Here is an 18424-nt window from a genome sequence, read left to right as displayed (position 1 = left end):
TTTTAGCAAAATTGAGACGAGCCTTAATGTTCTTTTTGCTTAAAAGTGGTTTGCGCCTTGGATATCTGCCATGCAGGCCGTTTTTGCCCAGTCTCTTTCTTATGGTGGAGTCATGAACACTGACCTTAATTGAGGCAAGTGAGGCCTGCAGTTCTTTAGATGTTGTCCTGGGGTCTTTTGCGGCCTCTCGGATGAGTTTTCTCTGCGCTCTTGGGGTCATTTTGGTCAGCCGGCCACTCCTGGGAAGGTTCATCACTGTTCCATGTTTTTGCCATTTGTGGATAATGGCTCTAACTGTGGTTCGCTGGAGTCCCAAAGCTTTAGAAATGGCTTTATAACCTTTACCAGACTGATAGATCTCAATTACTTTTGTTCTCATTTGTTCCTGAATTTCTTTGGATCTTGGCATGATGTCTAGCTTTTGAGGTGCTTTTGGTCTACTTCTCTGTGTCAGATAGCTCCCATTTAAGTGATTTCTTGATTGAAACAGGTGTGGCAGTAATCAGGCCTGGGGGTAACTACAGAAATTGAACTCAGGTGTGATAAACCACAGTTAAGTTATTTTTTTAACAAGGGGGGCAATCACTTTTTCACACAGGGCCATGTAGATTTGGAGTTTTTCACTACATAATAAAAACCATCATTTAAAACTACATTTTGTGTTCAATGATGTTATCTTTGACTAATAGTTAATGGTTTTTGATGAGCAGAAACATTTAAGTGTGACAAACATGCAAAAGAATAAGAAATCAGGAAGGGGGCAAATAGTTTTTTACAGTAATTACATCACTGTAATTTCCTACGAGAGCAGATCAGAAATGTTTAGATGTAAAAATGTATTTTTACCTTTAAAAAATCAAATACGCTGTTTTTATACAGGCAGTCGCGTCAGAGACTAGAGAGAGGAACGCACGCTGGAGCGCATGGAAGGTATGTAGCTGCTGCTGCCCAGACACTGCCCGCCGCTGCCCAGACAGTAATTTATTCTGGAGGGGAGCGGCCCGAGGTGAGGGGGGGGAAAGTCCCCCCTCCCTGCCGAGTGTGGCCATGGCTTTCCCCTCATGCTGCGACCCCTCCAGCCCCCCAAAACGGCCCCGAGCGGGCCCGGGGGGCACTCAGAATTTCTGCAGGCTGGGCCTGGTGGGGCCTAGTAACGCCCCTGACGGCACAGTATCTGCTTAACAGTTGTGTGAGTTGATCCATCTGACGGATCAGGTAAAATGCCTGATATTGGTCACTCGTCATGTCGTTTGGCTACATTTTTGCACAGGATTGTTGTCCAACACTGTCAAATCTGTAATTTGTTGGATGTTTAAAAATACTTTAGTTGAGCTTGTGTACAAAGCTTTAGTAATACAAGCATAGTGACCCTTGTTTGCACAAATGCTAAAATGGTGGACAGTATGAAATATAAACTATTTATTTCATGTAATTTTTCTAGGGTGAACGTATTTTCAGCAACTGGAGCTCCCTCTTTGATAGTAAATTATCACTTCACAAAACAGATGTCCCAATTTACTCTTTCAATGGAAGAAACATCCTTACTGACCCCCTTTGGTAAGTGCCATCAGAATTTCACATTGAGTACATACTTGGATGACATATAATCATAAAAGACCGAATGTGCCACTAATTGGTCAGTGCTATAAAAAAAAATACTTTAATAGCTGAGATAAAAATGGATTACATTGTTTTACGCACCAAGACGCAGCAAAATTAGTATATTCAATTGGTTGTAAGTAGAAAATGAGCTGTACTGGCCTGCCAATCCAAGAGGCCAAAGGGGTGAAAGATGTAAGGATAAACTTCCTGTGTACTTATATTGTTTGTGAAAATGCTTAAGGCAATTCATACTAAATTTTGCAGTTTCAGTTCTAAAAATCTAGAAACTGAACTTCAATGATACTCAAATGCACAAACCATACACATAAAGCCATGTAGCACTAAATTGTGTGTTTTAATAGCACAAGAGGATTTTTAAAGCCAATAAGGGCCATGGTTTATTATTTGGCAACATATTTTCACCAAATGATACAAGCAGCCCCTCACAGCTGTGTAGGTAAGTTTTTTTTTTTTTTGTATTTAAAATTTTTATTTTCAAATTTTTCAAGAAAATATAACAACATTCCACTGTCATTCTACCATTATCTGCTAACATAGCGGATACTGATAGCTTATATTAATGGAGATTCTAATACAACATAATTCTACAAAATAGTGTACGACTCTAGCTCATTAGGTTGTAATCTATGGAGGTTGTTTCATTCCCAATAAGCCTCTAGCCTGCATGGATATGCGTCAGACCTCCTTTAAGCCTAAAGGGGTCGAATTTTACTACAAAAACAATCTTAGCCAATCGCACACCCACACAGACCAGACCTCCTTGGGAGAAGATAGATTTGAAAGACAGAATAGAGAAAGGGAGGAAAAGAAGAAAAAGCAGAAAGAACAGAAGAAAAGAAAGGAAGGAAGAGTCCTGCCAGCATCCAATACTCAATTGTAAAAAAAAGTCATAACATTGCAAATATAATTACAGGACAATGTCAGCCCATATTTTGTCAAATAAATGCATTTTATCCTGGACAACAGCTGTCAAGTGCTCTAATTTATAGATATATTTCACTCTATTCAGTACCTCCATAACATTAGGCGAGAGAGGATCCCTCCAGTGTTTTGATATGACACACCTAGCAGCAGTTAAAAAGTGATTTAGTAACCGCTGTCTATGGGATTTCAGTTTAGGTATTGGTTTTGCTAATATGCAGATCCAAGGGTCTAAGGGTACTGCTATATCAGTATAGCGCTTTATTAGATTGATCACTTCTGTCCAGAAGGACTGTATTCCAGGGCATGACCAGAACAGGTGGTGGATAGTACCTGGTTGATTGCACTTTCTCCAGCATCCCGGGGATATTGATGGGTTCCATTTATGAAGTCTGACTGGAGTTTGGTACCAAAGAAACATAATCTTGTAAATATTTTCTTTCGTTGTTACGCAGATTGAAGTTTTAGCTGCATTTAACCATATTTTTGACCAAGTGTCCAAAGTGGTATCTGAGTTCAATTCTTGGTCCCAGTATCTCATATATTTATGTTTATAATCTGATGCAGAGCGTAAAGGCGAGTTAAGCCACGTGTAGAAAGAGGATATGAGTCCTTTTTGCGTAGGGCCAGCATCCATAATTGCTTCTAATTCTGTTTTGTTTGCGAATTCCAGGGTAGGAGATATAGAAAGTATAAAATGACGGATCTGCATGTACTGTAAATAATTGGCATTTGTTAATGCAATACGGTCCTTAAGATCATCAAATGAGTACAATCTACCTGTAAAGGGGTTAAGTAAATCACCAATAAACCATATATCCTTTTGGGCCCATACCGAAGTGGTTGTGCGCCCCAGCCCTGGTACAAAAGTGGGATTGCCAAAAATTGGGATCATCGAGGAGGCTTGTGGAAGTAAGGATATACGTCTTCCCAAGACCGACCATAATTTTAGGTTAGAACGTAGAGAGGAGTAGATCCTAAGGGCCTCCACAGGAGGTAAAATATTTTTCCACAGGAAAGCACTAGGGTGTGAGGGGGTATAAGCCTCAAATTCTATCCTTGCCCATTTTGCGTGAGGTTTTCTCTCAAACCATGCCACCATCTGTCTAAGTTGACTAGCCACATAGTAGTTGTATATGTTAGGGACTGAGAGGCCTCCATGCTGCCTTTGAAGAGTAAGTATAGATCTAGATATCCTGGGTGTTTTTCCTTGCCAAATAAATCGTGACAATGCCCTCTGAAGGGGGATCAGAATAGACTGCGGTATCCACATAGGAATTGTGGAGAATACGTATATCAATTTAGGTAGAGAGTTCATCTTAAATGCCGTCATACGGCCAAACCAGGATATACTGTAATCCAGAGCAGGGACAAGGTCCTCCAGCACCCAAGGCTGAGACACCAAAGTGCGCCCCTCCATCCCTCCCACCCCAGCTGTCACACACTGATTGCTATTAGACTAAGAGGGCCACAGGGCTCACAACCTCCCCAACACCTTAATATCTAGTTATCTGGCTTGCAGTCACTGCTATGTATCCACTTTTCTTATTTCTTTCTGCGTCATACACAATTAGGAATGACAGCTGAATGAATTGTGCGCCCCCTCCTACACAGCGCCCTGAGGCTGGAGCCTCTCCAGCCTATGCCTCGGCCCGGCCCTGCTGTAATCTTTCCATTTAATCAGATCTTTTAAAATTCTGGAGATTAGGGGAGATACGTTAAATTGTATTAACTTCCCGGAATCTCTTGGGAGAAAAACCCCGAGATATTTAAGAATATGTAATTGCCATCTATAAGGAAACCGCGTCTTCATGTCCCTTTCAGTTTGGGTTGGGAGAAAGAATGAGAGAGCCTCCGTCTTGCTATCATTTATCTTATAATTTGAAAAATAACCAAACCTGGAGAGCTCCACATGCATGTTGGGAAGAGAGATATATGGATTAGTTACTGATATTAACACATCATCAGCGAAAAGTGAGATTTTAAAGGTTGTGTTCCCAATGCGTATCCCGGAAATGTCAGGGTTGCCCCTTATCCTTGCAGCCAGAGGCTCAATAGTCAAAGCAAAAAGTAATGGGGACAAGAGGCAACCCTGACGAGTCCCATTTGAAATTGGGAAAAATTGGTGTGGATCAGTAAACGGGATTTTTAATGCTACATGAGGAGATGAGTACAGTTTAAATAGGATATTTAAAAAAGGGCCCTCAAATCCCATTACCCATAGTGTTTGGAAGAGGAAGGGCCAACTAAGCCTGTCAAAGGCTTTTTCTGCATTGAGACTCATTAGTATTGAGGGTAGTTTATTATGATTAATGGGGTCTATCAGATTAATTGATCTCCTAATATTATCCCCTGCATAACGTCCCGAGATGAATCCTACCTGATCTGAATCTACCAAGGATGGCATAACTGTGTAGGTAAGTTTTAATCAAAATATTTAACAAAAATAGCATTGGGGTCCAACCAAACCCTTACCCAGCAGAACAGGAGCTTTTGGCACAAGGACACTTGTCGTGTCTCTAAAGACTGCAATGCTCAAATGCTGGCATGGAGAGGGAAGCTAGTGTTAATTGTGAAGAGGGGGGCAGGTAAGTGTGAAGATAGGAGACAGCAGTTAATGCAAAGATTACTGATATTCTGATTATAGGTAACGCTTGTGCCAAATATGACCGTGTACATTTGTAATGTTACCTTATCCAGGGAACAGTTAGGACTGAGTATGGAATAAGTTACAAGTAATTGCATCCCAAAGTACAGCAAAAAGGCGCTGGCCTTTATTTGCTGTTTCTGCATTTATGTCATCCCGTTTCCTCAATAGTAACATCTTGTTTGGAGATAATGGTCCTCACCACATCCAAGTATTAATCAGCTTTTTTGAAGATCCATAAAATGCCGTGTAGCAGCTACAGCCTTCTGTTTTGGGGTACATGCCCTTTAACAAGCCGCTCAGCACAATAAAATCAAATCACACAACACACATTTGTATAGTAAAAGTCCACGCCCACCAGCTAATCGCATCGAGGCCTACGAAATGGAGGACCTGATGGGGATTGGGGAACTTCTCATTATTATACGAAGCACTCCCCCAGAGCCACACACCTCGCTTTATTGGCCAATTCACCTAAACATTAATACAACCACCTAAACCTATTGGTCAATTCACCAGTGGAAGTAAACATAGAGAGGAACAGGCTCTAGTACACCAAAAACAATGGTCAATTCACCAGTGGAAGTAAACATAGAGAGGAACAGGCTCTAGTACATCAAAAACAATGCTCAATTCACCAGTGGAAGTAAACATAGAGAGGAACAGGATCTAGTACACCAAAAACAATGCCAATATACACAGTGGGAGATATGGCAGCGCTTTCAAACAGACCTCATACCTGAATGGTTTAACTGCAATGGTGAGCAGAGCTCCAGAAACTGGACTATATTGCACACCCAGCATACACTGCAGGCAAAGAGAGGGAGGGGGAATTAGTGATTAACCTCCTTGGCGGTAATCCCGAGCTGAGCTCGGGGTATGCCGCCGGAGGTCGCCGCTCAGGCCCTGCTGGGCCGATTTGAGTTCTGAAAAAAGCAGCACACGCAGCCGGCACTTTGCCAGCCGCGTGTGCTGCCCGATCGCCGCCGCTCCGCGGCGATCCGCCGCGTGCAGCGGCGAAAGAGGGTCCCCCCAGCCGCCCGAGCCCAGCGCAGCCGGAACAAACAGTTCCGGCCGGCGCTAGGGGCTGGATCGGGCGGCTCTGACATCAGGACGTCGACTGACGTCCATGACGTCACTCCGCTCGTCGCCATGGCGACGAGGAAAGCGAAACAAGATAGGCCGCTCATTGCGGCCTATCTTGTTACTTTCGATTGCCGGAGGCGATCGAAAGTACGCTTCCGGAGCGCCCTCTAGTGGGCTTTCATGCAGCCAACTTTCAGTTGGCTGCATGAAATATTTTTTTTTTAATTTAAAAAAAACCCTCCCGCAGCCTCCCTGGCAAAATAATTAAACCGCCAGGGAGGTTAAGCTGCATCAGTGGGCAGAGCTCCAGAACCTGGACTATATTACACACCCTGCATCACTATAGACCAAGGGGGGGTGTTAGCTTCAGTGATAATTAGTGCACAAATTATGACCTAATAGACTTCCCCACGGCGGTGACGTACCCCCTTGGGGAAGACCTACCTCTAACCTAGCGATAAAAACATAATTCCTCGTGCTGCTATTCATAAATGGTATACACATTTCATAAGACAAGCAAAACAGACAAATGATAAGCACTCAAGGATGCACCTGAATTGTAAGCCATCAGCTGGCAATGCAGAGCCCCCTAGGGCTGAATACATGCCTCTAATGCAAAACAGATGCAAAATTATGTGCTAAACTCTAATCTAAAAATTTGAGAGTGAATTTAAAACAGTGAAGGCAGCTAGCCACTAGTATACTTACATTTAATTTTGCACAGTGGGAGATATGGCAGCGCTTTCAAACAGACCTCATACCTGAATGGTTTAACTGCAATGGTGAGCAGAGCTCCAGAAACTGGACTATATTGCACACCCAGCATACACTGCAGGCAAAGAGAGGGAGCAGGAATTAGTGATTAAGCTGCATCAGTGGGCAGAGCTCCAGAACCTGGACTATATTACACACCCTGCATCACTATAGACCAAGGGGGGGTGTTAGCTTCAGTGATAATTAGTGCACAAATTATGACCTAATAGACTTCCCCACGGCGGTGACGTACCCCCTTGGGGAAGACCTACCTCTAACCTAGCGATAAAAACATAATTCCTCGTGCTGCTATTCATAAATGGTATACACATTTCATAAGACAAGCAAAACAGACAAATGATAAGCGCTCAAGGATGCACCTGAATTGTAAGCCATCAGCTGGCAATGCAGAGCCCCCTAGGGCTGAATACATGCCTCTAATGCAAAACAGATGCAAAATTATGTGCTAGCTGCCTTCACTGTTTTAAATTCACTCTCAAATTTTTAGATTAGAGTTTAGCACATAATTTTGCATCTGTTTTGCATTAGAGGCATGTATTCAGCCCTAGGGGGCTCTGCATTGCCAGCTGATGGCTTACAATTCAGGTGCATCCTTGAGCGCTTATCATTTGTCTGTTTTGCTTGTCTTATGAAATGTGTATACCATTTATGAATAGCAGCACGAGGAATTATGTTTTTATCGCTAGGTTAGAGGTAGGTCTTCCCCAAGGGGGTACGTCACCGCCGTGGGGAAGTCTATTAGGTCATAATTTGTGCACTAATTATCACTGAAGCTAACACCCCCCCTTGGTCTATAGTGATGCAGGGTGTGTAATATAGTCCAGGTTCTGGAGCTCTGCCCACTGATGCAGCTTAATCACTAATTCCCCCTCCCTCTCTTTGCCTGCAGTGTATGCTGGGTGTGCAATATAGTCCAGTTTCTGGAGCTCTGCTCACCATTGCAGTTAAACCATTCAGGTATGAGGTCTGTTTGAAAGCACTGCCATATTTCCCACTGTGCAAAATTAAATGTAAGTATACTAGTGGCTAGCTGCCTTCACTGTTTTAAATTCACTCTCAAATTTTTAGATTAGAGTTTAGCACATAATTTTGCATCTGTTTTGCATTAGAGGCATGTATTCAGCCCTAGGGGGCTCTGCATTGCCAGCTGATGGCTTACAATTCAGGTGCATCCTTGAGCGCTTATCATTTGTCTGTTTTGAATGCCAATATACAGTATAAATAGATTACAGTCATAAGTGGCTGGATTGTACAATGGCCAAGGGCTCTGCCTCTGACACAGAAGACCAGAGTTCACGTCCCGACCCCGCTCGCCCAGAAAAGTTTTTGAATACCGACACGTAAAAACAATTGCATTACATGCTTATACAAAAGAATAATCATCGCTATCAAGATGCATAAAGCACAAAAAAGTGTGCAAAAGAACAGGGTGGCCTTTCTTGAATCCTCAATAGTAACATTCATAAAATGGAAATTGTGATATTTCCACCTTCTTTCTCTGCACAGTCAGTTGTAGTTACCATCAACGTAGAAAACATTCCAGTAACCTCAGCTCCTAATGCTTGTTGTCTGGAGTTAACTCTGGACTCTAAGCTCTCAATTAAACCACACATTACTGCAGTAACATCCTCATGCTACTTCCACCTCAAAAACATCTCAAGAACGTATTCTTCCTTACACAAGAGGCTAGTTAAATACTTTCACATGCTTTAACCTCCCTGCCGTTATAAAAATTTGCTGCGCACGGCAGGGAGGGTGTTTTTTTGCATTTTTTTTATTCGTTTAGCATGTAGCTAGCCTAGCGCTAGCTACATGCTTCCCCCCTCCCTGCGGCGTCCCCCCGAATGTGCCGATCGCCGCCGGCGCATATACCCATCCGGAAATCCCGTTCTGAACGGGATTTCCATGAGGTCTTCCCCCGTCGCCATGGCGACGGGCGCGATGACGTCATCGACGTCGTGACATCAGAGGGAGTCTCGAACCACCCCTCGACGCTGCCTGGCACTGATTGGCCAGGCAGCGCACGGGTCTCGGGGGGGCACCCTCTGATGCGGCGGGTTGCGGCGAATCGGCGCGGAGCGGCGGCGATCCTAAGTTACACGCAGCTAGCAAAGTGCTAGCTGCGTGTAACAAAAAAAAAATTGCAAAAAAAAAAAATGCAAATCGGCCCAGCAGGGCCTGAGGAATCCTCCGCGGCAGGTTACCCCGAGCTGAGCTCGGGATAACCGGCAAGGAGGTTAATAATTTCCTGTCTTGACTACTATAACTCCGTACTCTGTGGCCTACCAAGAAAAACACTTGTTTACAGTCCCCTTTTAAACTTTGCTGCTAGTTTCATCCAGAGCAGGATCATCCACCAGGTAAACTAGGAAGGTGCTTGGGGCTTAGTGGGTGTCAAGGGGCCCACCTGCCACCTTATTTCATTTTTCTTCACCTCTGCTTACCAAAAGGACCACGGGGCTCCTATTCTACCACCTCTGGTCCATCTCTGGTTTCATCCACCTCTCCTCACTCCTGATGCTGCCCCTCTCTGCCAATCCCTTCATTGGCTGCCAATTATCCAAAGGATCCAGTTGAAACTCCTACCCCTATTATTCAAAGCTCTGCATAAGTTGTCACCTGCATACATTTCCTCATTAATCTCCAGATCATGCCCGTTTCTAGCCCCGTGCGGGGCGTGCCACCGCCCGGGGCGCTGTTGGGAGGGGGGCGCTGTAATGGAGGGGGGAAGCACCGTAGCCGCGGGGAGGGCAACCCGACCTCTCCCTCCCTCTCCCGGGCCGCCCTCCGTGCTCCCCCCTCAGATGTATAGTGAGCAGCAGCAGCAGCCAGGGAGGGAGCGCTGTATACAACATTCCTCCCTGGCTCCAAGCGCTGCTCTCTCGCCGCCGGTCTTCTCCCATCTGCCTACACACGTATACATACGCTGCTTCCGGCTAAACAGGAAGCAGCGTGTGTATAAGCGTGTATGCAGAGAGAAGAAGACCGGCGGCGAGAGAGCAGCGCTTGGAGCCAGGGAGGTATGTTGTATACAGCGCTCCCTCCCTGGCTGCTGCTGCTGCTCACTATACATCTGAGGGGGGAGCACAGAGGGCGGCCCGGGAGAGGGAGGGAGAGGTCGGGTTGCCCTCCCCGCGGCTACGGTGCTTCCCCCCTCCATTATGGGGGGCAGCTACCTATCTAACCTATCCTGGGGGGCACCTACCTATCTAACCTACGCTGGGGGGAAGCTACCTATCTAACCTATCCTGGGGGGCACCTACCTTATCTAATCTACGCTGGGGGGCAGCTACCTATCTAACCTATCCTGGGGGGCACCTACCTAATCTAACCTACGCTGGGGGGCAGCTACCTATCTAACCTATCCTGGGGGGCACCTACCTAATCTAACCTACGCTGGGGGGCAGCTACCTATCTAACCTATCCTGGGGGGCACCTACCTAATCTAACCTACGCTGGGGGGCAGCTACCTATCTAACCTATCCTGGGGGGCACCTACCTAATCTAACCTACGCTGGGGGGCAGCTACCTATCTAACCTATCCTGGGGGGCACCTACCTAATCTAACCTACGCTGGGGGGCAGCTACCTATCTAACCTATCCTGGGGGGCACCTACCTAATCTAACCTACGCTGGGGGGCAGCTACCTAATCTAACCTACACTGGGGTGCAGCTACCTATCTAACCTATACTGGGGGGCACCTACCTAATCTAACCTACACTGGGGTGCAGCTACCTATCTAACCAACACTGGGGGGCAGCTACCTATCCTGGGGGGCACCTACCTAATCTAACCTACGCTGGAGGGCAGCTACCTAATCTAACCTATACTGAGGGCACCTACCTAATCTAACCTACACTGGGGGGCAGCTACCTATCTAACCTACACTGGGGGGCAGCTACCTATCTAACCTATACTGGGGGGCACCTACCTAATCTAACCTATGCTGGGGGGCAGCTACCTATCTAACCTATACTGGGGGGCACCTGTCTAATCTAGCCTATACTGGAAGGGGGGGGGGGCAGCTACCTAATCTAACCTATACTGGGGGGGCACCTACCTATCTAACGTATACTGAGGGGAACCTACCTATCTAACCTATACTGGGGGGCAGCTACCTATCTAACCTATACTGGGGGGCAGCTACTTATCTAACCTATACTGGGGGCACTTATCTAACCTGTATTGGGGGCACCTACCTACCTAGCTAGCCTATACAGGTGACAACTATACTGGCTACCTATATTGGAGACACCTACCTAAATGACCTATACTGGGGGCACCTACCTATCTAACCTATGCTGGGGGCAACTATTCTGGCTACCTATATTAGAGGCACCCACCTAGCTAACCTGTACTGGGGCACCTACCTATCTAACTTATACCGGGGGCGCCTGCCTATCTAACCTATACTGGGGGCAACTATACTGGCTACCTATACTGGAGGCACCTACCTGGCTAACCTATAGCGGGGGCAACTATACTGGCTCACCTATGCCTGGCTACCTATACTGGGGTACCTATTCTTGGCTACCTATACTAGGGGGACCTATACTAAGTGAAACTAGACCTGGCTAACCTATACTGCGGGCACCCATACCTTGCTCGGGGGGGGGGGCAATTTTTACACCCTCGCCCTGGGTGCATTTTAGCCTAGAAACTGCACTGCTCCAGATACATCCCTCCTGGAACTTGCAAACTTCTCACGAAACCCTCCAGACATCTAGCTTGGAAACCTCCTCTCACTCCCACATCCAGGACTCCTCACGAGTGTCACCTCTCCTTTGGGACGCTCCCACAGTTTGTCTGTCATGCTCCAAGCTTGGAAATCTTCAGATGCACCTTTAAAACACACCTCTTTAGACAAGCTTATAATTTGTTATAGGTAGAACTGTAAGAACGCATCCTCATCCGCTAAACCCTTGTTTCCTCCTCTGATGTCTCCACCACTACACTCAAGATTGTAAACTAGCAATGGCAGGGACTTCCCATAGTTTTTACTGTTTCTGTTGCATCCTATCAAATGTACCATTATTGGTAATGGCGTATACTACACATTCATTTTATTTATTTGTATTTGTGTTGCTGGTTGTCCTGATTGTACAATGTGTTGAACCACTCATGTATCTATGCTCCCCTCTGTTGTCTGTTTTGTTCTACATACAGCGCTATGGATGATGTGGTCACTTTATAAAGAAAAAATAGTAATAAGAACAATAAAATCCAGCGCCAAATCGTCAGGCATTGTAGGGGGATACCCTTACTAGATTCTCGATTGGGACGGCCTGTAATGACTGCCTTGGCTGATTGTCATGTAGTGTGTGTACCTATCAAAATAACTAAACATATAGCCATTAATATCTGAACTGCTGGCAACAAAAGTGATTACATCCCATATGTGGAGATTTTGCAGATCACACAAGTGCTGCACTGTCACTGGTCCCCAACCTTAAAGGAAACCAGAGATGAGACAAAGTACAAGTTTTATACATACCTGGGGCTTCCTCCAGCCCCATCTGCAGAGATTGCTCCCACGCCCTGCTGTCCTCAGTCTTCTCCCTCTTCGATACCGGGTCCTGTAACTTCGGCCAGTCTCAGTGCACTCCTCCGTCTCTCTCCATCTCTCCCCGACGGCTGGGAGCGTTCTGCATCTCCAACGGCTGGGAGCATTCTGTACAGACGCAGAGCGCTCCCAGCCGCCGGGGAGTGATGGAGAGAGACGGAGAAGTGCACTGCGCATGCTCAGACTGGCTTCGACTGGCCGAAGTTACAGGACCTGGTACTGAAGAGGGAGAAGACTGAGGATTGCGGCGTGGGAGCGATCCGTTGCGGATGGGGCTGGAGAAAACCCCAGGTATGTATAAAATGTATACGTTGTCTCCTCTCTGGTACACGTTAATAAACAAGGCCTATGTGACAATGTAAGGTTAGACATTCATGAAAGTGGACTTTAAAGACTTCTTTGAATTTACAGAGTTTGCATGATTCAATAGGTGTTACTTATTATCCACTAAATGGTCCTGACCAGTATGATTGTACGTAAGCAGATATTGTTACCCCTTAGTGTTGTGCGGTAGTGTGGCCTGAGAAATACAAGTGTGCATCATATAACACAATAGATACTTAGCATACAGATAGTATTCTACACCGGTTAATGTTTCTATGTGTCTTCTTCTCCCTCTCCAGGACTGAGAAAGCCTTCTGGCACGGATCTAGTCAGAGGGGGACTCCTGTTCGCAGCAGGAACTGCAGGGAATGGAGGAGCAACACTAATGCAGAAGGACTAGCATCAGTACTAGAAAGGAACTGGATGCAGGAAAATGACTCTTTTAACTGTGGCCAAAAGTTAGCCATTCTGTGTATTGAAGTTGCCTTCCCATATTACTATATGTGGTGAACATGGATTATCCGAAGATGGGGCAGTCTGTGTATCACGTCTTAAAAGGCTGGACAAAAGTAACACTTTTTCCTGGGTGCTAAAAGACTTAGAACAGCTATTTACAAGCTGGAAAAAGCCTATAAAACAGACGTTTATTACTACTTTAAGCAAATTTATCACAAATGAACCAAGATCAGTGTTGTAGAGCAGATTGAAGTGAATTGCTTTTAAAAATTCATTCTGCCATTGTTCTGCAATCGTCAGTAGAAAATCAGTGGTTTTGGTGTCTTTATGTTAAAAGTTGTGTAGACTCAGGAGATAACTACAGATGATCGCCTTTAAAATAACTCATGTGAGTTGCCTGCTCATGTGATAGACTTTTAAATCTCTGACTGGCTGGTCATGATCACAAGTCACTTCTGGTTACTGTATAGCTTAAAACAGGAAATGATCACATCCAGTCAGATATGCAAACTATCACGTGATCAAATCAATTACATGTTTTTACGTAAGTTCTTGCATAGGTGATCATTTCTACTCTTGGCTTTGCTTTATGTCTGGACATTGCATATAAGCATTCTAGAAGTCTGTGCCTAGTGAATACAACACTACACTGTCATGATATTCCAGCCAGTGTCAGACTTGGCGCAAACAACATAATCACATTGTTTGATTGAAAAAAAGACATCCTTCCATCAAGTTCAACGTGGAAAAAAAAAATCACTGTCCTGAACCGGCACATATCCCAGTTGATCCAGGGGAAGGCTTAAAATCTTTACAGGCCTAGGCCTATAAGCCTTAAAAGACTTACTGACTCCAGGTAGCAGTCTAATAAATCCCCGAATGAATCTGCCTGGAATTACCTAGCAATTATAGCCATGGATGTGAGTGCTTTGATGCAAGGAAAGCATCCAAGCCCTCTTTAGATTCAGATATAGAGTTTGCCATAATTACTTCCTGAGATAAGGTATTTCAGATTTTAACCTCTCTTACTGTAATGAACCCCTTACTATGTAGATGTTTTTTCTCCATACGCAGATCACGCCCCCTTGTTTGTTGCACAGGTCTAGGGACAAAAAGCTCATCTGCCGAACTTTTGTTTTGCCCTCTGATGTTATCCCCTTTTGCTTAAACACACCGTGTATTATGTAGCTTCTCTGGCATTTGTACTGGTAAAATTGCTGATCACTGCCTGAGCACATCAAATGTACTGCTGCCTTGAGCATCAGGCCCAAGGAGTGATAAATCATGAGAGACAGATAAGGAGATATAATTTGAGATAAGTAAAATACAGAGAGGTGAATCGTAAGATACCAGGGGGTTGATTCACAAAGGTTACTTATTTATCACCTTAACTGTAAGTGCTAATGCAAAAGATAAACAAATAAGGAGAGCTAATTCATGACATAAATAGATAAGGAGAGCTAAAGCATGCGTTATGTCAAATAAGGAGAGCTAAACCATGAGTTCAGTTAGATAAAGAGAGCTAAACCATGAGTTAAGTTTGATAAGGAGAGGTATATCATGAGTTAAAGAGACACTGAAGCGAAAAAAAAATTATATTAGGATTTGTATGTGTAGTACAGCTAAGAAATAAAACATTAAGATCAGCTACATCAGTGTAATTGTTTCCAGTACAGGAAGAGTTAAGAAACTCCAGTTGTTATCTCTATGCAAAAAAGCCATTAATCTCTACAACTTTCAAAGTCGTGGAGAGGGCTGTTATCTGACTTTTATTATCTCAACTGTAAGTAAACAAATGTCTTTTTCTCTGGCAAAGGAGTTAGTCATTAGTTCACAGACTGCTCTGAAGGAATCATTTTGAATGCAGAGTGTTGTGTAATCTGCACATATTAGAGAATGATGCAATGTTAGAAAACACTATATACCTGAAAATAAAAATATGAGAATATTTTCTTTGCTGCTAATCTTCTAGTAATTATTCATAGTACACAACCAATTCATTATATAATATATTTTTTTCGCTTCAGTGTCTCTTTAAGACATTTAAGGAAAGATAAATTGTGAGTAAATAAATAAGGTGAGATAATTTAACAGAAGAGCTTTGTGAATCAGGCTCCATGGGCCAAATCCTATTACAGAACTACCCAGCACATTGCCATTGGTCCACTATTTGGATCATTTTCATTGGCCCAGACATTGGACCAATGGGGATCCCCGACGTGAGCTTCAAAGATGCTTTGCCAGGGCTCAGGCCTCTTTCACATTAGACAACGCGTGCAGGAGCTGCTTCCTGCACGCGTTGAATAGACTGCGGGGTGTCATCGGGAATCTGCGGTGCGACGCTGAGTAGTGGCGGTAGTAATTAATTAACCCAATAGGAAAACGCTGATTCCCGACGATAAAATGCTCCCGGGTGCGTCTTACCGCAACGCATTGAAACGCAGCGTCAGGTGTGAAAGGTAAAATGAAAGTCTATGGACTTACCTTTTACCTTGGTTAACGCAAAGTAAAACGCTGAAAAAGGGCTCTGGTGTGAAAGAGCCCTCAGAGAAACAGTCATTTACTGTGAGTGATGCACTGTAAGTACAGCGTTGGGACTTACAGCAAGGGCGGCAGGTGTTTAGCAGCAGTAGGTAAATTACTCAGAGGTGACAGCGCAGCTGCATGGGGGCTTGGGCCAGGCCCGTTTCTAGGGCCGCGCAGCCGTGTAGTCGCCCTGAGCACTATTGGGAGGGGGCGCTGTAATGGACGGGGGCGCTGTAATGGAGAGCGGAGCCGCAGCCCGACCTCTCCCTCCCTTCCTCTCCCCAGACCGCCCTCCATGCTCCCCCCTCTGACTGCACAGTGAGAGTGCAAGGAAGCGTTATATATAACTACTCACCTTTGTCCCAGGTTCCAATATCCGCACACTCGCCGCTGGTCTCCTCTCTGCATAGACGCTGATACACACGCTGTTTAACAGAAAGCAGCGTGTGTATCAGCGTCTATGCAGAGAAAAGACCAGCGGCGAGTGAGCGGCGATTGGAACCTGGGACGGAGGTGAGTAGCTGTATATATAACGCTTCCCTGCGCTCTCACACTGCAGTACGAGGGGGGAGCATGGAGGGCGGCCCGGCGAGAGGAAGGGAGGTCGGGCTTCCCTCCCCGCAGCTGCGGCTCCCCCCTCCATTATGGGGGAGCACCTACCTACCTCACCTATACTGGGGGGCAGCTACCTAATATAACCTATACTGGGGGGCAGCTACCTAACATATACTGGAGGGCATCTACCTAATCTAACCTATACTGGGGGGCAGCTACCTATCTAACCTATACTGGGGGGCAGCTACCTAATCTAACCTATGCTGGGGGGGCACCTACCTAATCTAACCTATACTGGGGGGCAGCTACCTATCTAACCTATATTGGGAGGCAGCTACCTATCTAACCTATACTGGGGGCACTTACTTATCTAACCTGTATTGGTGGCACCTACCTACCTAGCTAGCCTATACAGGTAGCAACTATACTGGCTACCTATACTGGAGGCACCTACCTAACTAACCTATACTGGGGCACCTACCTATCTAACCTATGCTGGGGGCAACTATTCTGGCTACCTATATTAGAGGCACCCACCTAGCTAACCTGTACTGGGGGCACCTACCTATCTAACTTATACCCGGGGCGTCTGCCTATCTAACCTATACTGGGGGCAACTATACTGGCTACCTATACTGGAAGCACCTACCTGGCTAACCTATAGTGGGGGCAACTATACTGGCTCACCTATGCCTGGCTACCTATACTGGGGGGGGGGGGGGGCTATAGCTGGCTACCTATACTGGGGTACCTATTCCTGGCTACCTATACTGGGGGGACCTATACTGAGGGCAACTATAGTGGTGTGAAAAACTATTTGCCCCCTTCCTGATTTCTTATTCTTTTGCATGTTTGTCACACTTAAATGTTTCTGCTCATCAAAAACCGTTAACCATTAGATAAAGATAACATAATTGAACACAAAATGCAGTTTTAAATGATGGTTTTTATTATTTAGTGAGAAAAAAAACTCAAAACCTACATGGCCCTGTGTGAAAAAGGAAATTGCCCCCTGAACCTAATAACTGGTTGGGCCACCCTTAGCAGCAATAACTGCAATGAAGCGTTTGCGATAACTTGCAACGAGTCTTTTACAGCGCTCTGGAGGAATTTTGGCCCACTCATCTTTGCAGAATTGTTGTAATTCAGCTTTATTTGAGGGTTTTCTAGCATGAACTGCCTTTTTAAGGTCATGCCACAACATCTCAATAGGATTCAGGTCAGGGCTTTGACTAGGCCACTCCAAAGTCTTCATTTTGTTTTTCTTAAGCCATTCAGAGGTGGATTTGCTGGTGTGTTTTGGGTCATTGTCCTGCTGCAGCACCCAAGATCGCTTCAGCTTGAGTTGACGAACAGATGGCCGGACATTCTCCTTCAGGATTTTTTGGCAGACAGTAGAATTCATGGTTCCATCTATCACAGCAAGCCTTCCAGGTCCTGAAGCAGCAAAACAACCCCAGACCATCACACTACCACCACCATATTTTACTGTTGGTATGATGTTCTTTTGCTGAAATGCTGTGTTACTTCTACGCCAGATGTAACGGGACACGCACCTTCCAAAAAGTTCAACTTTTGTCTCGGCGGTCCACAAGGTATTTTCCCACAAGTCTTGGCAATCATTGAGATGTTTTTTTAGCAAAATTGAGACGAGCCTTGATGTTCTTTTTGCTTAAAAGTGGTTTGCGCCTTGGATATCTGCCATGCAGGCCGTTTTTGCCCAGTCTCTTTCTTATGGTGGAGTTGTGAACACTGACCTTAATTGAGGCAAGTGAGGCCTGCAGTTCTTTAGATGTTGTCCTGGGGTCTTTTGTGGCCTCTCGGATGAGTTTTCTCTGCGCTCTTGGGGTAATTTTGGTCGGCCGGCCACTCCTGGGAAGGTTCATCACTGTTCCATGTGTTTGCCATTTGTGGATAATGGCTCTCACTGTGGTTTGCTGGAGTCCCA

General features: G+C 45.3%; 1 protein-coding gene across 1 annotated transcript in view; it reads left to right on the top strand.

The window, feature by feature from the left end:
- Positions 1-14764, top strand: part of LOC137540958 (collagen alpha-1(XVIII) chain-like) — a 93007-nt gene extending 78243 nt beyond the window's left edge. The window contains exons 21-22 of the mRNA XM_068262131.1: positions 1442-1557; positions 13239-14764. Of these exons, the coding sequence (XP_068118232.1) occupies positions 1442-1557; positions 13239-13449 (327 nt within the window). The 3' untranslated portion in view covers positions 13450-14764. The remainder of the gene's footprint in view (positions 1-1441; positions 1558-13238) is intronic.
- The last annotated feature ends 3660 nt before the right edge of the window (positions 14765-18424 follow it).

This window comes from Hyperolius riggenbachi, chromosome 12, assembly GCF_040937935.1.
Source record: "Hyperolius riggenbachi isolate aHypRig1 chromosome 12, aHypRig1.pri, whole genome shotgun sequence".
In the NCBI taxonomy this organism is placed as follows: Eukaryota; Metazoa; Chordata; class Amphibia; order Anura; family Hyperoliidae; genus Hyperolius; species Hyperolius riggenbachi.
Note: the sequence above shows the minus strand (reverse complement) of the source record. Positions and strands in the feature narration are given on the sequence as shown.